General features: G+C 47.2%; 1 protein-coding gene across 3 annotated transcripts in view; it reads left to right on the plus strand.

The window, feature by feature from the left end:
* Positions 1-23,287, plus strand: part of LOC309344847 — a 92,172-nt gene that overhangs the window by 24,779 nt on the left and 44,106 nt on the right. For 2 of the 3 annotated variants that reach the window (XM_081867674.1, XM_081867675.1), the window contains exons 2-5: positions 8,729-8,863; positions 10,583-10,669; positions 15,488-15,661; positions 15,864-16,012. In XM_081867674.1, the coding sequence (XP_081723800.1) occupies positions 8,729-8,863; positions 10,583-10,669; positions 15,488-15,661; positions 15,864-16,012 (545 nt within the window). The remainder of the gene's footprint in view (positions 1-8,728; positions 8,864-10,582; positions 10,670-15,487; positions 15,662-15,863; positions 16,013-23,287) is intronic. The other variant, XM_081867676.1, reaches the window with a different exon arrangement.

The following is a 23,287-nucleotide window of genomic DNA, read 5'->3' on the forward strand; positions in this document are numbered from 1 at the left end:
AATTAGAAAAAGAACCTCCTGTTTTTTTGACATTGTTGGCGCAGCGCAACTGACCGTTGCGCCTCCTTGGAAAGCCAAGTCAGAGCCCCTAATGGACACCTGGATTAATCCTGTCTGGAACACAGACATGGGTCGCCTTACACAGAGAAGGAGGGCTTTAAAGGGTGTCTCAAAATGGGGCAGCTTTGATGTCTGTTCTTTTGCTTCATAAAGAAGGGACAGCGTACTCTATATCTTCCGGCCTGTCATGGAGAGGCTGTATGGGGGTTGACTGAAAGTAGGGTAATGCATGAGGCACAGGATTCTTTCAACAGAATGAATGAGAGCATGCATGAGAGCAGAGTGCTTACCAATATTACACTGGTAGATACTTTCCCTGGTTCTTTGCTGTGTTTTGCTTTGTATGGGCTTGCAAATGAAGTGATTCTGCGTGGTTTTATATTTGTTGTTGGTAGTGTTTAATGAAAATAATAATAAATGGTTTTCTTTAAAAAAGGAAAAATAATGCCTTTATAAGCAGCTGTAGTTTCTTGAGCATTCATCCTCATCTGTTTGCAGGGAGATTAGATGATATTGCCTACTTAATGAGCATCTATTTCTGATTTGTTTGTGGGGAAGGTAGATGATGTTGCCTCCAAAAAGTGCTATCCCACACTTCCCAGTGCGTTTTCCTGTCACTTAACTTACTGCAAAAAGTATGCTTTTGCACAACTTGAATTTGTCAGTATGTGATTAAATACCCCCTCCAAATAGTGCCAGCCTGGAAGCAACCTGTGTGTGGCTGTGCACACCATGAAGAATTAGCCTGCAGCCATAGTCTTGAGCTGCCCATTCAAAGGTTGAAGCCCTCAGTGATTATAAGATTGATTCTGAGGTCTTACCAAACCTAAACAAAAGGATTTCCCTTTGAGAGAAGAATTGAAGGAGGAGCAGGAAGAAGGGATGCTTCTTTCCTTTTCAATTCTGTCATGGAAATGTTGCCCTGTGCATTTTCATACCTGCCCCCCAAAGCAGGCTCCAAAATGAGACTTTCTTGCCTCTCTATCTGTTATGTAGTGAAGTTTCACCCTGGGCCAGCAGGGGGATACTGTATATAGTTTTCACTCAGGTCTGTAGATAGTTTTCCCTCAGATCCGCGTCAGTTATTTTAGGCGGGAACACTGGGCTGTTGTTGTTACAATGTTGACAGCCGGCTGCCTATAAAAGCAGGCCGGCTGAGCTGTTTGCAGTCAGTTCTATTCCAGCTTACGAAATAAAGAGCTACTTGGAGAAATCGCTGTGTCGTCTGCTATGTCAACCCACAACTTAACACTGGCGACGAAGGTGGGATGGATGGACATCAGAGCACAGCCAGATGCGGCCAGCCTCTGAACTGAGCTGAATCACTGAGCTGAATCACAGAGCGAAATCACTGAGCGAAATCACTGGACAGAACCAATTCAGAGCTGACTGTTCTGGCTAGAGCACTGTGTTCCATCCATCGCCCTTCACGCCGGCATCGGAATCATGGCTTCACTTGTGCCTCTACCGCCGTTTGCGCCAGCCTCTGAATCATGGGATTCCTACCTCGCTCGGTTCGACTGCTACCTCCAAGCCAACGAGCTGACAGCAGTATCAAAGGATCGTAAGCGGGGCCTATTCCTCAGCCTCTGTGGGCCTGAGGTGTTTGAGACGGCCCGAGCATTGGTTGCGCCCGAAGCAGTCCAGGCAACACCATGGGACACGATCCAAGAGAAGCTCCGCAACCACTACGCACCAAAGCCGTCCAAGATTGCTGCCCGCCATGCGTTCTACCACCGGAACCAGGCAGAGGGGGAGTCAATCAACAACTACACCACCGCCCTGCGACAGGCTGCAATGCACTGTGAGTTCCGAGACTTAGACGATGCCCTGATGGATCGAATCGTCTGCGGGGTCCGGGACATCCATCTGCAACGGCGTCTCCTCGCCAAGCCAGACCTCACGCTGCAGAAAGCCATTGAGGAGGCTGTGGCCTCAGAAGCTGCTGAACGCTCCACCCAGGAGATCCGCAAGTGCAGCAGCCCGCGTCTTGCTAGGGAGCCAGTTCCGGTGCATCATGAAGAGGCCAGCAGTGATGAGGCATCCTCCAGTGAAGGCGATGACGTGCACCAGACAAAGTGGGAGCACAGGAAGTTCCAACAGAAGTCCAAGGGCCAACCGGAATGTGCCGGCTGCGGAGGCAACCATTCCCGTGCCAAGTGTCGATTCAGAGACGCCATCTGTAGGAAGTGTTCCAGAAGGGGCCACATCGCTAAGGTCTGCCGATCGGCTCCGTCTGACACCCCCCCTTCATCGACTCGCAAGTCCAAGCCTTCACTCCAGTCTGCCAAGGAAAGTTGTTTCGCTCTCACCAACTGCCGCTGCCCGTCTGGAACCACGATTGGCCAAACTGACTCGCCTACGCGACGCAAGCTGAACGTCACGGTGCTCATTGAAGGAGCTCCATGTGACATGGAGATTGACACCGGGTCTGCCCTGTCCATCGTGTCGTGGAGCACCATCAAAAGACTGGTACCCAGAGTGTCCAAAAGGCAACTCGACTCTCACCGCGTACACCTGAGAGACTACCAGGGAAACGACATTCCCGTGGTAGGTGTTGGCCGGTTCCGGATTGCCTTCAAGGATTTTTCGGGCCTGCTCCGGTTGGTGGTGGTCGAAGGTCAGCGGCCAAGCCTCCTAGGGCTAGACTGGTTTGATGCCCTCGGCCTGGAAGTCACCGGCATCAACTGCATCTCTAACGCAGAGACTGAGGGTCTGGTCAAAGACTTTGCCGAGGTTTTTGACGGCACCTTGGGGCAATATACAGGTACGCCCATCTCCTTTAGCCTTGATCCACAAGTCGCCCCCATCAAGCTAACTCCACGCCGGGTTCCCTTTGCTCTCAAGGCTAAGGTGGACGAACAACTGGACAAACTGATCGCCCAAGGAGTTTTGGAGCCGGTTGACCACGCCAAGTGGGAAACCCCCATCGTCACGCCTGTCAAGCCAGATGGGTCGGTGAGAATCTGCGCTGACTACAAGTGCACGATCAACAAGGCACTTCAGCAGCACGCTTATCCGGTTCCTGTTGTCCAACACCTGCTGCATTCCCTGGGTGAGGGTAAGGTCTTCGCTAAGCTGGACCTTGCCCAAGCCTATCAACAACTGCCAGTCGATGATGCCACTGCTGAAGCCCAGACGATCGTCACCCACCGGGGGGCATTCCGTTGCCGCCGGTTGCAGTTCGGGGTGAGTGTGGCTCCTGGCATTTTCCAAAGCCTTATGGAGCGTCTCCTGCAAGGGCTTCCGGGCGTGGTACCATATTTTGATGACGTCTTGGTGTCTGCAGACTCTCACCAGCAGCTGTTCGAGCGCCTCCGTGCCGTGCTGACCAGGTTCCAAGAGGCCGGGCTCAAGGTAAAGAGGGAGAAGTGCCAGATCGCCGTTCCACAGGTAGAGTTCCTGGGCTATCTTATCGATGCCTCCGGCCTTCACCCGACCACATCCAAGATCCGCACTATCCAGCAGGCCCCCACCCCAAAGAACAAGACGGAGTTGCAGGCATTCCTGGGGCTGCTGAACTTTTATAACATGTTCCTGCCCCACAAAGCCACAGTGGCTGAGCCTCTTCACCGACTCCTTAGTACAAAGACGCCTTGGGCCTGGGGTCATCGGGAGACGGCGGCCTTCAACGCGGTTAAGGCTCTCCTTTCATCAGACAGTGTGCTGGTACAGTACAGTGAATCCAGGCCGCTGGTCCTTGCCTGCGACGCCTCACCTTTTGGCATCGGTGCTGTCCTTAGTCACCGTTTTCCAGATGGAAGAGAAGCACCACTCGCCTACTTTTCCAGGACACTATCTCTGACGGAACGGAATTACAGCCAGCTCAACAAGGAGGCATTGGCACTTGTGGCTGGAGTGAAGAGGTTCCATGAATACCTCTATGGCAGGACTTTTGACCTCATCACTGACCACAAGCCACTCCTGGGCCTCCTCGCCGGTGATCGTCCAACTCCACCGGTCCTCTCGCCACGCATGCTGCGATGGACTGTTTTCCTGGCTGCCTACCACTACCGGCTCATCCATCGCCCGGGGAAATCGATGGGCCATGCCGACGCCCTCAGCCGTTGCCCTCTTCCAGCATTTGTGGAAGACCCGGCTCCAGCTTCATCGCTCCTTCTGATTGAGGATCTTCCGGCAGCGCCTGTATCAGCTGCCACTGTGGCCTCCGCGTCTGCCCAGGATCGCACCATCAGCCGGGTGCTCAACTGGGTGTGGAGGGGGTGGCCACAAGGGCCTTTTGCATCGGAGTTCCAGCCCTTCGCAACCAGACAACATGAACTCTCAGCTCATCGCGGCTGTCTGCTGTGGGGAGACCGCGTCGTGATTCCCCAGGGACTCCGTCAGCGCGTCCTGGAGGCTCTGCACGTTGGCCACCCGGGAATTGTCAAAATGAAGGCGTTGGCTCGGTGTTACGTTTGGTGGCCTAATATGGACGATGCCATCACTGCCTGGGTGTCCGCCTGTCAAGCGTGCCAAGAGTCGAGGCCTGCACCACCGGCAGCTAAGGGACACACCTGGGAGACGCCAAAGACACCCTGGTCGAGGGTGCACATTGATCTGGCTGGCCCCTTTCACGGCCGGACCTTTATGGTAGTGGTGGACGCCTATTCCAAATGGCTGGAGGTCGCCCTGATGCCCTCCACCACTACCGAAGCTGTCATCTGGGTGCTGCGAGGCCTGTTTGCAACGCATGGGTGTCCTGATGTCCTTGTCTCTGACAACGGACCACAGTTCACGTCAGGCACGTTTGAGCGGTATCTTTTGGGACTGGGCATCCGCCATGCCCTAACGGCACCCTTTCATCCATCCAGCAACGGGCAAGCGGAAAGAATGGTGCGCTCGGCAAAAGAGGCACTGGCGCGCCTGGACCGGGGAGACTGGCATGAGCGGGTCGCCGAATACTTGTTCGTGCAACACATCACCCCTCATGCGGCCACAGGGAGGAGTCCTGCTGAACTGCTTATGGGCCGCCGCCTCAGGTCACCGCTCGACCGGCTACACCCGGACTTTGCCGTGGCTGGACCCCCAGGCTGTGCCAACGCGCCGCGGTCATTTGTCCCAGGAAACCAGGTCTTTGCCCGGAACTATGTGGGGGACATTCCTTGGGTGCCAGCCACAGTAGTGGGAGTCACTGGACCTCGCTCGTACCAGGTGGCACTCGAAGACGGACGTTTGTGGCGACGGCACATAGACCAGCTTAGGCACAGGGTTGGGGACTTGGACACTACCGAGGTGCCCCCAACTGTGCTTGCGGCTCCAGAAGAGACACGTACAGATGGCGAGGCCCCACCTACACCTCCCTCGCAAACTGCCAGCGTGGAGCCGAACCAAGCCGCTTCAGAGGGTCTGCCAGACTTACCACAGACTCAGACCACTCCACTTGCGGAGGCTCCACCCACAGCAGCGGATCCAGGGGAGTTGGTTCCAACGCCACCTAGGGTCGCACCACAGCCTCAGCAAGAACTGTGTGGCCCTCCGGACTTGGCTACCAGTCCCCGGCGGTCTGGCAGAGTTTCCAAGCGCCCGACTTATTTAAAGGACTATGTTGTTGGACATGTATCACTGTTGGTCTAAGTATGGGAAATGTAACCAATATGCTTTTGTGCCTAATTGAACCATTACGCGTAGTGCTGTATATAAGGAAACCATTACGATTGTAACTAACGCCTTGTCTCGGTGGGGAGGGGTGTTATGTAGTGAAGTTTCACCCTGGGCCAGCAGGGGGATACTGTATATAGTTTTCACTCAGGTCTGTAGATAGTTTTCCCTCAGGTCCGCGTCAGTTATTTTAGGTGGGAACTCTGGGCTGTTGTTGTTACAATGTTGACAGCCGGCTGCCTATAAAAGCAGGCCGGCTGAGCTGTTTGCAGTCAGTTCTATTCCAGCTTACGAAATAAAGAGCTACTTGGAGAAATCGCTGTGTTGTCTGCTATGTCAACCCACAACTTAACACTATCCTTCCCTAAATATGCTCCTCTGAGCCCCCTGCACTGGCACCACCATTGGCAGAGGAAGAGGAGTGCAGGGGGAGCACACTGTCCCCAGGAGCGCGATCCTGGTGGGGTGCCATCGCGACTGCCCCCCGCCTGCACTGGGTGCCACGCCCCTGCAGACGGCTTGCCCCGCCCCAGGACACACGCCACACCCATGCGGCTGATGCGCCCCACCTCTGGGATGCCGCCCCGCCCCTGGGACGCACACCAGCCCCGCCCCCACCTGCTATCTGCCATTGGGCACCACATCTCTGCCAAGATAACATCTAGTTCCATCCTATTTTTTAAAATAAGCTGTGGGATGGACATATCTATCTATTTATGATCAGGATCACTTTTGCCTGTTTCTTACCCATTATTCTGCTCCAGTATGCTTCTGGGCTTTAAAAGAAATGTTTTAAAACACCTATTTATTCTAATCCATTCTGTTTCAGCCCAAAATCTCAATTTACTCTATGAGATGTACTATACAGTGGTACCTCTGGTTGCAAATGGGATCCGTTCCGGAAGCCTATTCGCAACATGAAAAGAACGCAAGCCGAAGCAGCGCGTCTGCACATGCACGGGTTGCAATTTGCCGCTTCTGCGCATGACGTCATTTTGCGCTTCTGCACATGTGTGAGTGGCAAAACCCAGAAGTAACCCTTTCCGGTACTTCTGGGTTGCTGCGAGACGTAACTTGAAAGAACGTAACATGAAGCGGACGTAACATGAGGTATGATTGTATATATGTAATGTATTGTAAGACTATTAATAAAGCTTGTTACACTGCAAAAACAAACAACAAAAAATATTACAAGATGCCAGTAGCCCTCCAATGGCCACCTTGCAATGGGTACCCAACCCAAGTAGTGTTGTGTCCCTGAAACCTCTTGCCAGTTGGAGGACTGGGGACCACATGACAGGGTTCTTCTATATCTGAACAGGCAGGAATATTTGTCTCAATAAAACTTGAGAAGTGTGAAACCCAGTGGATATTGATTTGCCTATTAGTTTCAAGATGTGCAGATTAGAGGTCATTTTGAACAGGAATTGGCAAAGACTAAGTTCATCAAGGACTACTGAATAACATTTAACTTGTTTTGTGTAATCCTATCTGGCCAGGATGGCAGGAAGTGAGGAGGAATTAAAGAACCTTTTAATGAGGGTGAAAGAGGAGGGCACAAAATATGGTCTGAAGCTCAACATCAAAAAAACGAAGATCATGGCCACTGGGCCCATCACCTCCTGGCAAATAGAAGGGGAAGAAATGGAGGCAGTGAGAGATTTTACTTTCTTGGGCTCCATGATCACTGCAGATGGTGACAGCAGTCACAAAATTAAAAGACGCCTGCTCCTTGGGAGAAAGGAGATGGCAAACCTAGACAGCATCTTAAAAAGCAGAGACATCACCTTGCCAACAAAGGTCCGTATAGTTAAAGCCATGGTTTTCCCAGTAGTGATGTATGGAAGTGAGAGCTGGACTATAAAGAAGGCTGATCGCCGAAGAATTGATGGTTTTGAATTATGGTGCTGGAGGAGACCCTTCAGAGTCCCATGGACTGCAAGAAGATCAAACGCATCCATTCTTAAGGAAATCAGCCCTGAGTGCTCACTGGAAGGACAGATCGTGAAGCTGAGGCTCCAATACTTTGGCCACCTCATGAGAAGAGAAGACTCCCTGGAAAAGACCTTGATGTTGGGAAAGATGGAGGGCACAAGGAGAAGGGGACGACAGAGGACGAGATGGTTGGACAGTGTTCTCGAAGCTACAAACATGAGTCTGACCAAACTGCGGGAGACAGTGGAAAACAGAAGTGCCTGGCGTGCTCTGGTCCATGGGGTCACGAAGAGTCGGACACGACTAAATGACTAAACAACAACAACAACAACATCTGGCCAGGAAAGGGGGAACTTGAAGGCAGATGACCCCCCCAAAATCCAAAGCACTGCTGGTCTTGCCATGGTAGACCAGAAGGTTAGGTGGCATGTGAGTTAGCCAAGCTGTTCCTTTAAAAAAAGATTTCCATTGTCTGCAAAAATCCTATTGCCCCCAGGATGCTCTCCCAGGGGCCATAGGATTGTGTTTGTTGATTTAAGACCAATAAATAATATCCCTGTTGAGTAATGTTATGAACAGCTTCCCCTGGTTTTTTGTTTCATTTACGTTTGACGGGCAACATTTTCCGACAAGTTTCAGAGATGGCTAAAACCCGGAGCGAATGCATTTCCATACACAAAACTAGCTGTGTCTCCTCTAAATATCTGATGTTACCAGTTTAGCTTCTTGCTATATGTTATGCAGTGCTTTGTGCAAGCAGAGAGAGACTCCGGCACAAAGCATTCAGAATTGATATCCTTCCTTCTCGCTCGGCTCAGCCAAGCCAGGGAGATTTCCTCGGAGCAATCTGAGCGCCAAATACTACCACCCTGTCTTTCAAAAACATACAAAGCCCTGTATATTTGATATCTTGTAGGCTCCTGCTTGGCTTCAAAGGGAGATTATGTTTGCTGGGCAAGTTGTCGATAAAACATAAAATATGAATGAAATAGTAATTTTATGACCGATACACTGCCAATGCAGTTGTCAAAAGCCTTGCTGTAGCCGGACTTGCCAGGTGGGTAGGGCAAACATCGTTCTCCCTGCTCAATGATTTTTTATTGTTCAAAAACATTCCCCCCCCCCTCTCAAGTTAAGCCAAGGAAAAATCTTGAAAATTATGAACATGGTGAAAAACAAAGAACTGAGCGTCGAAGAAGCCCTGGATTTAGCAGAAAGAGAGAGAAATGCAGAAGAAAAAGAAGAAAAGCAGATTGCATCGTGGGCGGTAAGGTACCCCACCTTCCTTCCAATATGTTTACTAACAAAACATATTTTATTTATTTATATTTATGTATGATTTTATGCAGTAATCATACATAATCAGAAGCTGCCACTTCTCTCTGCCACAGACTCTCCCAACTCACTAAGTGTCAAGGTGGTGTTCCCTCTTTGCAGTAGCGCTCCAGTACACTCAGTGTGATATTTAAAGTCTTTATTACATATATACAAAAGAACAGCTACAGTCATGTGTCCGAACCTGTCGAGTCAAACTTGGGGAGTGGCTTCCTTCAATTCCGGCGCCAACAAAGTAGGCGTGGAAACCTCGCGAGACGTCTTTGATCTTTACGTTTCATTTCCCTCCTTGCCTGTGCTGATGTGAATGATCCCCCCCCTTCCTAAGTCTGAACTTCCTTCTCCCAGCTCTGGTGGGTTATAGGGCTCTTCCCCATCTCTGACCCCCTGCTCCACCTGACTGCTCTCCACCCCCTGTTCTGCTTCATGCGTCATTTCCCTGTCTTCCTCTTCTGACAGTTCCTGCTCAAAAACCTCCCCTACTACTGACGAAGCAGTGCGTTCTGGCTCTTCCTTGACACTAAGCTCGGTTACCTCTTCATCTTCTGACACCTGCTTTTTCCCAACCTTCTCCCTCTTCTCCCTCTGATTATTGATTGTCATCCCACCACCCCGGCCTCTGAGTCTTCTTCCCTTGGGGATTCCCAAGCTGGTTCCTCCCACCATTCCTCTGCATCCAACCATAATGGGACCCAAACAACTGCCCAAGAAATTCCACATGTTGATGGCAGGGCTGCATTCAACCCATCCAGATCTTGCCTGGTGAGAGAAGGAAGACTGTCTCTGATGTAGAATCTTATTCTTCCCTGGAACTTAGCCATTCCTCCCCTTTCAAGGTGCCTCTCACCCATCCCTCAGAGGGGCTCTGAACAGTCTGAGATTTTGCTCTGTTTCAATGTTCTATTCCTTGGGGAAATGCTACAGGGAAAGCCAATAAGGCATGGCTGCAATTCATACATGGCAGCTACTGATTATCATTGTTCATTGCCTGTTCCTTTTCCTCCTCCCTTCTTTTTGCAGCCCTCTTTTCATTTCTGTTGTTGTTGTTGTTGTTGTTGCTGCTGCTGCTGCTTCCACCAATTGTTTGCTGCACGTGCTGTGTGGTGTCGCCCCAGCCTACCTGACGATGAAAGTTATGGCTCGTGTTCGGCAGCTCCGGGTCAGCTTGAATTGCAAGCACAGTACATAAAATTGCGCCACTGCATTGATACAACAGCCACAGTAATTGGCTCCAACAGCAGCCCATGGAATCGGGAGCGCTTTCAATAGCTCTTAGGAGAACTATTGAAAGTGTTTACAATTTACCAAGTTACTCAGATTGCAAACATGAATAGGATTAAATAGGCAACTTTGATTTGTGAATATGGAACACCTTGCTTCTGCATTATTCTGAACTATCGGCCTGCCCTTTATCTGTCTTGGCTGGTTTGCTTACAGATCCCTTCCTCTCCCTTTTATGCTCCAAGTTCCCACTGCTCACAAATCATTAGGATTTGTGGATGCTGAACACTTCCAAAAATCAATCCATTAAGGTGCTACAATTCATCCCAGGGCAGATGTGCTGCAAATCATGGAGACACAAAAGGGAACAGTGCAGTAAGATGAACAGAAGGGGAGCAATGACTTATTTAAGTACACTAATCTCTTGCAGGATTCCCTGGACTTGCCAAACAGCTCGCAATTCAACTTCATTGTCTACAAATATAACCGCTACCGGTGGCAGAAAAGGATTTTGCAGGTAACTCTACAAATGTAACTTCCCCCCTTTTCTAAACACAACAGTTTATGGGTGAAACTCCCCATGATTCGTGTGTTCTAACTTGCAGGTTAGGTGATGGATATCTATGATGAATCTTGCCAAAGTCAAAGGGCCAGGCCATTCCTTTCCACCGAATTATAAGTGGTAAAGTGTTGGAAGTGCAACAGAAGGGATTATTCAGTGTGTAATTTAAGGGTTAATTGCCTTCACAGTATTAGTCAACTACCCAAGAGGGTAGAGGTGGTGGTGTTTAGTGACCAGGCAGCATGGCGTGATCTTCACTGAGGTAGCATGCACCTTGAGGGAGTTTTTCTTCTGTATGTTTGGTTGAATGGCTGCCTGCAATGTAAGAAAGACAAAACCTCTTTGCTTATGTTTCCTCAAATCATACATTTTTGTCTAGATTTCCTGTGTTACCACAGTACAGTGTAACCAGGATTTATTTTCTCTCTTGTCTCCATCTGTGTTATTTAAGTGACTTTGCTAACATAAATCTCTTCCTGGACTTCCAGTTGCAGGTGGTATGTGTTTCTATGGAATTTCCCATCTAAAACATTTCAGCACCTACAGAACAGGCATGCCAATGAAAGCGTTTCTTCCTGATTTACTCTTTTTCTATGCAGGGATTTTAGTTTTTCATGCATGCATGCAGTCAAAAGTGTTGATCCAAAAACAGTGTGCGCGTTTCAAGACATGGAACAGGAACTAAAGCAGCAAACCTCACACCATTTCCCCAGTAGTAGGAGAAACTGACCTGAATCTTTGCAACAAATTCATGCACAGTACAACTGCATCTCACTTGTGTTTAACTTGTGCGATTTCATACCTTGAAAGCTCTACTTGCACTGGGCCTGCTTGGGTTTACTGGTGCAGAAAGAACTTTTAAGCCCTCTGCCTTACTTTGGGCCGGGGTGTGTGTGGAGTTCAAGGCTTGCTCAGCAAGCTAGTTCTGTGATGCTTTTGCAAGATCTCAAGGGTGCTCAGAGTTCTTGTGAGAGCATCCCTAGCTTTCTCTCTCTCTCTCTCTTACCCCCTCATCTGCTAGCACTGGGGCAGCTCCAAGGGTTTGGATATGTGATTTTCATGTATATACAGAACCTTTGGAACTGAAAACCCATTTAAGATGCAATCATACCATAATAATCAGGCATCTTCCACATCCATCTTTGGACAGAATCAGGCAGCTGCAAAATTAATTTAGCATTGTTTTGTTAAAGTTGGCATTCAGCACAGTGTGAATGTTCACTGTAATGCACACCCACAAACAGCAAAAAAACTGAACCTTTCTCATCATTCATACTTTGACCCCTAATCAATTTCCAGTCAATGGCTTACCAACCAAACCTTTGTTTGCCATCAGGTTCATTAGAAGCTCTGCCTCCCTTGCTGCTGAAATTTGGAAGTATTTAATAATTAGTCGGTAGGAAATCACAGTGTGTAGGTTTAGTGCTACTGCTTAGCCGTCCAGCCTGGAGTGTGTTCTCTCTTTCAGCCACTTACTACATTTTCACACATGATTAGAAATCAATGCTGTGTACTGGAGTGAGACAGTCAATACTCCTGGCTGTGATTTTCATCTCTGACTGTATCCTGCTGTGCAAACAACTCACAGCATAGGGGAATTCTTTGTTTGAAGATACCTCCTTAGCTTGCTTTTCATTGGTCATTTCCTAGCAGAATTACCCTGGTGGAGAGGTGGAAAGTACCTTAGGGTGAGGCATGATGTCATCACTTTTATTCAACACCGAAACAAGATATTCTGGCCCTTTGTGAACAATACATCATGGATAATCTTCCAGTGAGCTGCCTTCAGATAATCAGATTGCTTCTGCATGGTATCTATCTTGGAAAGCAGAAGTCAAACTGTGTGAAAGTATAGCAACCGACTGGTGTTATAATGGCTTGTCTAGCTATAAGCAGCAGCCTGCAAATACTACTGTCCTGGGAAGTACACTCATAATCAACTCCTTAACCTCTTTTCAGGTTCTGCATAGCAACTAGAGTCAGAATGGCTTGTCAGTCGGTACTCAGTGCATGTATCTGTTGCCCAGGAAAACTCAACCACAATAAATTCATTTGCCATATAACAACAAAAATGGAAGGAAGCCATTCTGGAGTGGAGCAGAGTTGGCAATCTCCTCTCCCTCTGGAAGCGGTCTTGGATCTTTAAGCAGCTGCCCATCCAAATTCAAAAGTACAAATTCAAGGGTAACTTTCCACCTCTCTGTCCCCCCCCCCCCGCAAATTCCCACAGCAGGAAGAGTTTCAGATGCCTAGCTCTCAAGGCAGTTTAAAACAAAAATACACAGCTACAGGATAGCAAAAGCAGTCGTAAGCAGTAAATTAAACTTAAAAAACAAACAAAAACAAACTGAACCATTTCCACGTAAATCACAACGAAACTAAAATAAAGATGCAAAACCCCAAAAGCCACAACATCTTGGCCCAAGAGTCTGTTCAGCAACCTCAGCTGTTGTAGTCAGTCAGTTGGGGTCCTTCCCTTCTAGGCCAGGTGGGAAATGGTCTGCAAGGCAGAGAGTAGGCCTTCAAGTATTCACAGCCGGATGGCAAATGGATAATTCATTTGCTAATAGTAAGCACCAGCAAATACTGGGTTAATTTAGTTCCGGACTGAGCTCAGCAGGGAGGCTCAGTGGGGAGGCTCAGCTTTCAACATCAAAGCAAAAACAAAGCAGCAAAAGGTTGCCCTTTAGCATGGCTGGTGGTGTACAAGCCCACTGGGCTTGGCAGAAGACAGACACCCAAGATCTGAAGCACCTGGATTTCAGCTGATAGGGGCTCGCTTGGAAGCTGCCTGCTCAGCTGTAGTTTCTAAGCGGGTGGAGCATAGCACATTTTGCCTTCTTGCTGAAACAGGCAAGCAGGGGGCCTGATCCTATGTAAGGTGCAGGGAGTAAATTTCCAGTGCATTCAATGAGGCTTGTGTAATATTGCAGCCTAATGCAGCTCATTTCAGTTCAATTAAAAGCAAACAAACTTTCGTGAGTTACTAAGCTGAGATAACAACCCCCACCCAGCTTTCCAATGATCCCTGTTTTCTTCACATTGGTACATCTTTCAATCTTTATTATTATTATGGCCACAGATCAGTAACTAAGTTACAGTCAAACAAATGCAATTTGTGATTTGCAGTTTACAGAGCAGCAAAAGAGTGTTAGGAATTAGCAGCACACCATAAAAAAGGACTAAGTAATGTGTGTGTGTTGTCACTCTTAGAATGCATCCCTGAGTGTTGGTTTGGTGGGTAGAGAGATTTAACCATCCCCGGGGCCACAGAATAGTGCCACTTGGTTAGTGATTTCAAAGCGACAAAAGGGGAAGGAGTTGTAAAAGTTATCTACCTGGGAATTTGTAAAACGGGTGTGATACATAAGGAATGAATGTCCTCGTAATGGAAGCAGTATAGTAATATAAGCGCCTTGGTGAATATGTGAAGGATATTCCTTGGCGAAGGATGCTTTTCAGAAAATGTGCTAGCATGGGATACTAGAGTGATTCTTCAGATTTCATTTTTCTCGAAGAATGAGCCGAATGTATGTTCAGCTTTGGGGGAAATGAGACAAAGAGGAGATGCAGATAGGGTGTCTATGTGTGTCGAGTGCTTTTGCTAAACGTATTGCTCTGCCATACTTTGACCACATCAGTGAGGCTGAGGGGGTGGGGTGTCTTGTCATCTGGGCAGCCCAGGACCTCCATACACACTGCCCAGCCTTGGTGCTGCTAACAATGTGGTTTGACTGGAGGTGCACTCCATTGTCTCTTGAGAAAGACAGATGCTGACAACTAAATACAAACAACTGGGGGGAGAGAGAGAGAGAACACAGAGGAAATCAACTGCTCCCCACATCTTCAGGTATGTCCATGCAGGGCCGTCTTACTCATAGGCGCTAGGGGTGCAGGGCACCCGGGCACGGGGCTCTCAGGGGTGCCAGGCTGAGAGTCCGGTGCTCGAGAGTTGAGTCCAGGGAAGAGCCCGCCCATCGGTTGGAGCACCGCGGTGGGCTCTTCTGCTGCAGGCGGCTCCGTGCCGCGAGTTTGGGGGCAACTGAGCCAGCGAGACACTGAGGCTGCTGGCCGGCTCCACTTTCCTGCACGCCTGGGACTGAGCACCGGGGACGGACGGACGCCAGGCAGATCTTTGCACCCTGGCGCCGCATATGCTGAAGACAGCCCTGTGTCCATACCACTCTTTGTGAGGCAGGGTATTCAGAGTCTAGACTTAATGGTCTCCCTCTTTTAGATTGCAATGCATATTGCTTCACTTCAGAGCGAGGCAAGCCACCTAGCTGCATTTGGAGTCCTTTCTGTTAAAAGGGCCCCTGGACATCTGCCCTCAAATCCTTCCTTGATGGTGCAAGTGAAGGTACTAGACTGAATCAAGCATTTGCATCTGGCTAATATCCTTCCATACAAGCTGAGGTTCTTGCCTTAGGTAGAGCAAGAGGCAGGAAAATTTCAAAGGAAATAACACTTCAAAATGATAAATCGATGCATATTTATCACAAGAAAACGGGATAAGGAAGCAGCAGACAGAATCAATCTCTATTCGGTCACTAACTTAAATAAATATGTTATGGTGACTAAGTGATGAAGAGAATGTTTGTCTTGATTATTATCATCAATAAAAAGATACATTTTCTCAGTCTTTTTTTTTTAAAAAAAAACCCCAAATGGCTGCGCATCTTAATTTGAGGAGAGGCTGTTGGCTCTTCACTAGGGAGAAAAGACTGGCCATGAAAAATACCTCACCAAGAAAAATCACTGTTTCCCCTGCAGATTGATCTGAGCACCAAGACAATTTTTAACATAGAGAAAGGGATAATCAAAAAACAGTTCCCGTTTCCCCAAGTCAAATCCTGTGCATACAGTGAAGGAAGACGTTTCAGAATTAACTTCCATGGACGCGAGGACTATATACTGGAAGCAGCATCGGTGGATGATAAAAATAAGGTAAGTGATGTTGAAAAGCTCCCAGCAATTCCATTTAGTCTGGCTGTTAACCAGAAGGTTGGTGGTTCAAGCCCACCCAGGGATGGTTGTGGGCAGAATTCCTGCATTGCAGGGGTTTGGACTAGATGATCCTTGGGGTCTCTTCTAACTCTATAATTCCATGATTCTACGAACCCTGCTTCTTCCAATGTTTGCTTTGCAGATAACACATCTCCTGAGTAAGATTATACAGAGTAACGCCTGCAGAGGGCTGACAGAACTTTGCTGTGGTGAGCCTGAAAAATGTGATGTGATCCACGAAGGAATTTTGGATCTACAGCTAGAGACGCCAAAGTCCATTAAATGGGTGAAGTACGAAACTTAGAGATAACTGAATTAACAACAGTGCCTTATTTACACTGCAGTCCTATGAATGTTTGCTTGCAAGTGAGTCCCATTAAGCTCTTAAGAAAGGGCTCATTTACATTTCTGCTTGCCCTATCCCTAGAAAGCATGGGCCCAAGCAGTTTTCTGCTTATCACATGCTTTCAAGGCATGGGTCCCAGCAGTTTTGCCTTTGCCCTGCTGTTTCCCCCTGGAAAACCTGCTCTCTAGCGCTAAATCGGAACAAACACCAATCTTTGGAAAACCCGATTCATCACTGAAGGTTGGGCTTCCCTGGGGGAAAACAGTGGGGCAAATGAAGGTGTGGATAATCCCTAAGTTTCTTTAGGACTCTGGCCTCAGTTAATTAATTTACTGAGAATGTTTTAAAACCCCATTTAAATTAATAAAATTCCCAAGATGGCTTGTGGTTTTTTTTAAAAAAATCAAAATCAAATACCATTAAAACACTCATTTTAAACAACAGCGTTAAAAGAATAATGAGAACATATAAAGTAATAAATCATATTGATAAACTGGGATAAAAAGCCAATATTAATTAGTGAATATGTTTTCGTTATAGGGAAGACTGTGACCAAGTGACATGAGTGCCTGTGATCCAACTGCTAAACACTGATGGGTAACTTTGGGCTCCCCAAACACCCTTTTTATTGTGCACCATGATGCTTTAGTCTCATGATGCTACCGGGGGGGGGGGGGTCTCAAATGACCCTGCTTTCAGTGCTGTTTGCAACTGCAAAAGTTTTTGGGTGGTCACACTGCTTCATTTCCAATTTGTGCATAACCTGTAACTTCCAGCTGAAATCCTGTATCCTTTTATACTGCAGATGTTCTGGGGTTTTGTTTTTTCCTGCTTTTGTTGTGGTCCACAGGCCCTCTGAGCAGCAGTAATGTGGTAGCAGTGGGGAAGCATCCCAGAACAAATTGAAGCAGAATAAACCCACCACTAATGTGCTATTATTGTGTAAAGAGCATCTTGCAAATTACACCCACAATAAAGCTCCCATCTTCCCATCTGTAGGGACCCCGTTCTCCTTTCTTAGAGTAGTTTCGTCTTTAAATTGGACTTGAACCAGATAGCCCTTCAAATAGTTGACTTTCCTTTGTAAAGCAGGGCATATGGCCTCCTAGATGTTAAATTACTTACTGCATTTATATATCACCCTTTTGCCCAAGGAGGTTTACAATGTTATGATTCTCCCATCATTCACCAGCAGATAAAAATAAAACCCAACCCAACCCAACCAACCCCTTCTCCCAGCCTTCCTTCTTCCTGAATAAATGGGATCTGAGCAGGCATGAAGTCAGGTGCCAATGGCGGATTTCCTCTGAAAGCAAATACTAGCTGCAGAAGATGGATTGTCTTCAGGACTGTGGCAGGGAAAGAAAGGGTTAAATTCCCCCTTCCCTGCTTACTCAATACCAGCCCCCCACCAGCTGACACAATTCCATTTTTAAAAAATCTTGCATGTTAGATTCAAAGATGCATTCAACGTGTGTAGCAGGGATGAGCAACCTGTAGCATGCTAGGTGTTGCTGGGTTCCAGCTCTCACCCTCCCTGATCTTTGGCCAGGGTGATGAGAGTTGGAGTACAACAGCGTCCAGACGGCAACAAGTCCTCCATTCCTGTAGCTTGGCCTTGAGTTTCTGGTCCTTTTCTGCAGATCTGATCCAAAATGCAGTGGTTTCATGCACTGAAGCCAACTGTTAAAAAAAGAATGACTCAAGCGAAGCGGTATCTAATGGGAGCAATGGGAGACTTTCGTTATTTGTGTGCTTTGCTGCAATACCGAATGAAGGTTAATTGAACCAGACATGTCTTCAAACACATTTTGGGTGCTTGGGGAGAAAACACTCACTGTCCCACCTGGCTCTTCTACATAGCTGTTTATATACCAAACGCTCCCAAGGCCACCCAAAACTCAGAACTAGCCTTCTTTGATTTCCGTCAATTGCCCCACAAACCCAGGGTGTATTCTTTGCTGTCTCTACCAGCTCCCTTTGCAGCTTGTTGCCTTGTGTTAGAATGGAGGTGTGGAGGAAACCTGGAAAAAGAACAACCTTTAGAAGAAAGACAAGGGTTATGATTTGAATTCCTAGAGCCCTAGAAGTCCTCTTTACCTCCCTGGCTTTTCTACAGAGTATTCCTGGACATTATATATTCCAACTCAAGAAGTAGAGAATCTTTCACTGGAGAGAGTTTTTTATGCACCACCCCAGTCTCCAGGAGACACCAGATGGGGCTGAGCTTTACTCAGGGTTTGGTTTCCTAGGAATGAAGGTCAGCAGAGACTCTGGTGTCTTTAGGATATATGGTTTTATTTACACATATATACAACCTTGGCATAGGATGGAAGGGCTCACAGCATTAACACTCGCACAGATTTTGCTTCCCTTTTAGGGACTCTCAAAATCCAGTACAGACCAAACACGTTTCCCTGTCTCCAGTTTTCAGCATCCAGCTTTTCAACTCTCTCTTTCACACACACACACACACACACACACACACACACACACAAACACACACACACCCCTCTGGCTAAACCCAGTGAGGGTGCTGGGAAAAGCCCACCCATTTGTTTCTATGACAACCTATTTGGATTTGTAAATCTCGGTACTTAACCAACCGGCCAAAGCCATTGCCTTGACAAAGGAACTGATTTGGTAAGCTTGCTCCTATATATTCTACTCCCACAGATAGAGGATCCCAAGAATTGGAAGGGGCCTAGGCCAGGTACCACCAGACTGATTCCCCCCCCCCCAAAAAAAAAAACTGACAAGAGAACCAGATGAATTGTTCCTATGGCCAGTCCATCTCCCCACCTTTTCCCAAACATTCACCTCCCCCGTCATTTCCTGAACTTCATTGTAAACCCTTCTTGTACTAATACCTCTCTTGAAGCTAATATCTAACCCTCTCTTGAATCTTAAAACTATTTCTTTGGAGAGAAAACACCTGAATTTGCATGCCTAGATTGGAACAGGTATCTCTCTGATTCCAGTTTTGGGTAACAGCATAAGCAGAAACATGAAACTGTCCCCCAACACACAAGCGAATTGACAAGGATGCCGTTTTTTGTAACACTAAATGCAAGAGATTTCAGTGGAAACTGCTCTTGGAAACTTTCAAGGCTGAATGGTGAAAAAGAGACAAACTCCATAATCTAAACAAAAACAGTAGTGACCGCAGGATGTAGTTTAGACAAATCAATGGAGAATAATCGTTCAGCCTGGACACTGAGGTCCAGCACCGAGGACCTTCTGGCGGTTCCCTCACTACAAGAAGTGAAGTTACAGGGAACCAGGCAGAGGGCCTTCTTGGTAGTGGTGCCCGCCCTGTGGAACGCCCTCCCAGCAGATGTCAAGGAAATAAGCAACTTGTTGTTGTTGTTTAGTCGTTTAGTCGTGTCCGACTCTTCGTGACCCCATGGATCAGAGCATGCCAGGCACTTCTGTCTTCCACTGTCTCCCGCAGTTTGGTGAGACTCATGTTTGTAGCTTCGAGAACACTGTCCAACCATCTCGTCCTCTGCTGTCCCCTTCTCCTTGTGCCCTCCATCTTTCCCAACATCAAGGTCTTTTCCAGGGAGTCTTCTCTTCTCATGAGGTGGCCAAAGTATTGGAGCCTCAGCTTCACGGTCTGTCCTTCCAGTGAGCACTCAGGGCTAATTTCCTTAAGAATGGATGCGTTTGATCTTCTTGCAGTCCATGGGACTCTCAAGAGTCTCCTCCAGCACCATAATTCAAAAGCATCAATTCTTCGGCGATCAGCCTTCTTTATAGTCCAGCTCTCACTTCCATACATCACTACTGGGAAAACCATGGCTTTAACTATATGGACCTTTGTTGGCAAGGTGATGTCTCTGCTTTTTAAGATGCTGTCTAGGTTTGCCATCGCCTTTCTCCCATGGAGTCTTCTCTTCTTATGAGGTGGCCAAAGTATTGGAGCCTCAGCTTCACAATCTGTCCTTCCAGTGAGCACTCAGGGCTGATTTCCTTAAGAATGGAGAGGTTTGATCTTGCAGTCCATAAGCAACTAACTTACTTCTAAAAGACACCTGAAGGCAGCCTTGTTTAGGGAAGTTTTTAATGTTTAATGCTGTATTGTGTTTTTAAGATTCGGTTGGGAGCCAACCAGAGTGGCTGGGGAAACCCAGCCAGATGGGTGGGGTAATAATAATAATAATAATAATAATAATAATAATAATAATAATAATGGCTAACGAAGGGCTGCAAGTCATGATGGCTGTGCATTGTCTCTGGTATCAGAGACAATGTGCATGTCTCAATGCAAGTTGCTGGGAACTGTGGGGAGCACAAGTGGGGAGAGGGATGTTTCATTCATGTCCTACTTGCGGGCTTTCCATAGGCACTTGGTAAGCCACTGCAAGAACAGGATGTGAGACTAGATGGACCTTTGTCTCAAGCCAGTATTAAGCAGCATTATACACTATTGATTGGGAACTTAATAAGATCTGGCGAAATGTAGTTGGCCACTAAGCAGAGAATGTGAACGGCTGAATAAAGCTTGGCATGTTGTGAACGTGTCAGAGATTACTGAGATAGTAAGACTGAGAGGACGGCATAAGCCGGAGCAGTCTGAAAGTCCATGATCCATCAGTTATATGAAAACTAAATACAACTCAATATGATTTGATGCATTTTCATTGTTGAAATGAAAAATAAGCTCAGGGGGACATAGATAAATGGCTAAGCATAATTTCCTTGAGAGATGAGAAGAAGAAATCTAGGGTGGCATTCAACTCAGAGCAGAGCAGCTGGAATCAATGGGCCTAACACAGTCATGTCCATTCATTTCAATGGCCCTGCTTTGAGTAAAGCCCTCCATAAAGTTGAACACCATATACTGTATAAACATATGGCAGTAGTCGTAATTTATTATTATTTTATGTTTTCCCTCTTTTCTTTGTCTAGGTGTACATTTATATTCCTTTAATAACATAAAAGGAGCATTTGGTGAGATTACTTTTTTAAATATATAGCAATGCCATCGACATAAATTGTAAGAAAACAAAAAAACAAAAACAAAAGGGCTTCCCTCCCTCACTAGGCAGATTTCTGCCTTCCCTAATAGAAAGTGCATTTGTCATACACAGGGAAGAATTCAGTATAACCCTATGGCAATCATTCTGTTGGCACCAGAGTTAAAGCCTGCCAGACCAAATGACCCCAGTCTCCTTCCCCAAGGTGCTGTTCTCTGGACCCACTTGAGCTACTTTTTTGGGGGGGGGCACAGGGGAGAATGGGGGGAGAGTGCGGAAAAGCCCAATTGTGTTAGTGAAGGTCCTTGCATGGGGGGCTTCCGCTAGAAGGACTTGCTACCTTAATTTGGCCCTTAATCCCGTTTGGCTTCTTATAACGAAGTCATTGTGCAGCGAAGTAGCGGCCTTGGGTGCTTCCAAATGTTTCTTAATTGTGGGATGAGCATGCAATATTTTTCACAGCATCCATGTAGCACCACTGGCATCAAAATGCCCACTCCCCTTCATGTGGATTTACCCTTTCTGGTTGAATATATAATACAATAAGCAACAACAACATTATGTATTGGAAGCGATCCTTTTGCAATTTCTTGCCTTGGTTAAGGCCCCATCTAAAAGCACGCTTCGTGTGATTAGCGATGATGAATAATCATATTGTGTCTGAAAAGCAGAGGACACAATAGACCTATTGAGGTGTTCTTAGTTTCTCGCATGAGTGGGAGAGTGAGTCTATATTTGCTGGCCTCTCTTTCTCCATCACATCCCTGTTTCCCAGCCCAGCTGCCCTCCATGTGTTTGAGAAGAAGGGAGTTATGTAGCTCCCTGTGTGATGTTGCACTCTGGTTGCACAGGGTTCTACATTTACACGAATCCTACATATATAGAGCAGGCTCTTCATTTATTTATTTTTGCATTTATATCCCAGATTTCCTCTAAGGAGCTCAGAGTGGCAAGCACGATTCTGATTTTTACAGCAATCACGTGAGGTAGATTAAGTTGGGAGACAGTGACTGGTCCAAGGTGAGCTTCATGACTTGAGTGGAGGCTTGAATTCTGGTCCTCCAGGTCCTAGTCCAATGCTCTAACCATTGCACCACACCTCTCTCCCCATACATGGATGGCCATGGGAACACAATGGATTTTTGTTGTTCACCTTGTGGAGCAAAGCCCAAGTTTGCTTCCTTCATCAAAGCAACTGTTTGTTAAACAGTGAACAATTAAACTGCAAGTTCTTTGTGAAAGGAATTTGAATGCAATAAGACAGCCAGCTCTGTTCAACAATACGGAGAACTCTGACTCTGCACACAGATGTACAGTGGTGCCCCACAAGACGAAATTAATTCGTTCCGCAATTTTTGTCGTCTAGCGAATTTTTCGTCTTGCGAAGCACGAAATCCCATAGGAATGCATTGAAAATCAATTAATGCGTTCCTATGGTCAAAAAAAGTCCAAACAAAGCCAAATTTGGTACAACAACAGTTTATTAACTGCTCTTTAAAGTCACACATACTGTAAAGAGCAGTTCAAAAATTGAAGGGAAAATAAATTAACTTTATAAACATGACAGAAAAACATTTAAAAATCAACAAAGTGTACAGTACATTTTCTAAGACTCTGGGGGACCACTCGAAGAAGGCTCCTCTTCCACTCTTTGCTTCTTGGTCAAGAACCTGTCCATAGTCTGCTGCTTTATCCGCCTTTTCAGTAGCTCCCTGAAAGACGACATGACCCTCGTATCATAAAAGTTCCCAGCGTCATGTGCCACGTGCTTCTCATGGTGGTGTAGATCTGCAAAAGTCTGCACCTCCTTCCACTTCTGGCAAATGTCCCTCAGTCTTTCGGAGGACAGCCGTTCCTCAGTTGCTTCCTCCTCTTCCAGTGAGGCCTGCTCCTGCGCAGCCTCTGCCTGCAGTTCGACCAGCTCCACGGTGGTCAGCTCGTCGTCGTGCCCCTCCACCAGCTCGCAGACGTCCTCCTCCGTGACCTCCAGGCCCATGGTCCTCCCCAAGGCAACAATGTCCTGCACCACTGTTGACTCTGGTGCATCAGAGTCACTTGGTGCCACACAGTCCGGCCACAGGCTGCGCCAAGCGCAATTCAAATTTCTCTGGCTGATCCCTTTCCAGGCTGTGTTGACCATCTTCAAGCAGGTGACGATGTCGAAGTGGTCCTTCCAGAATTCCCGCAGGGTGATGGTGGTGCAGTCAGTCACCTCGAAGCATCGCCTGAAAAGCTCCT

This window comes from Podarcis erhardii (genome assembly GCF_964252035.2).
Source record: "Podarcis erhardii genome assembly, chromosome: 6".
NCBI classification, from domain to species: Eukaryota; Metazoa; Chordata; class Lepidosauria; order Squamata; family Lacertidae; genus Podarcis; species Podarcis erhardii.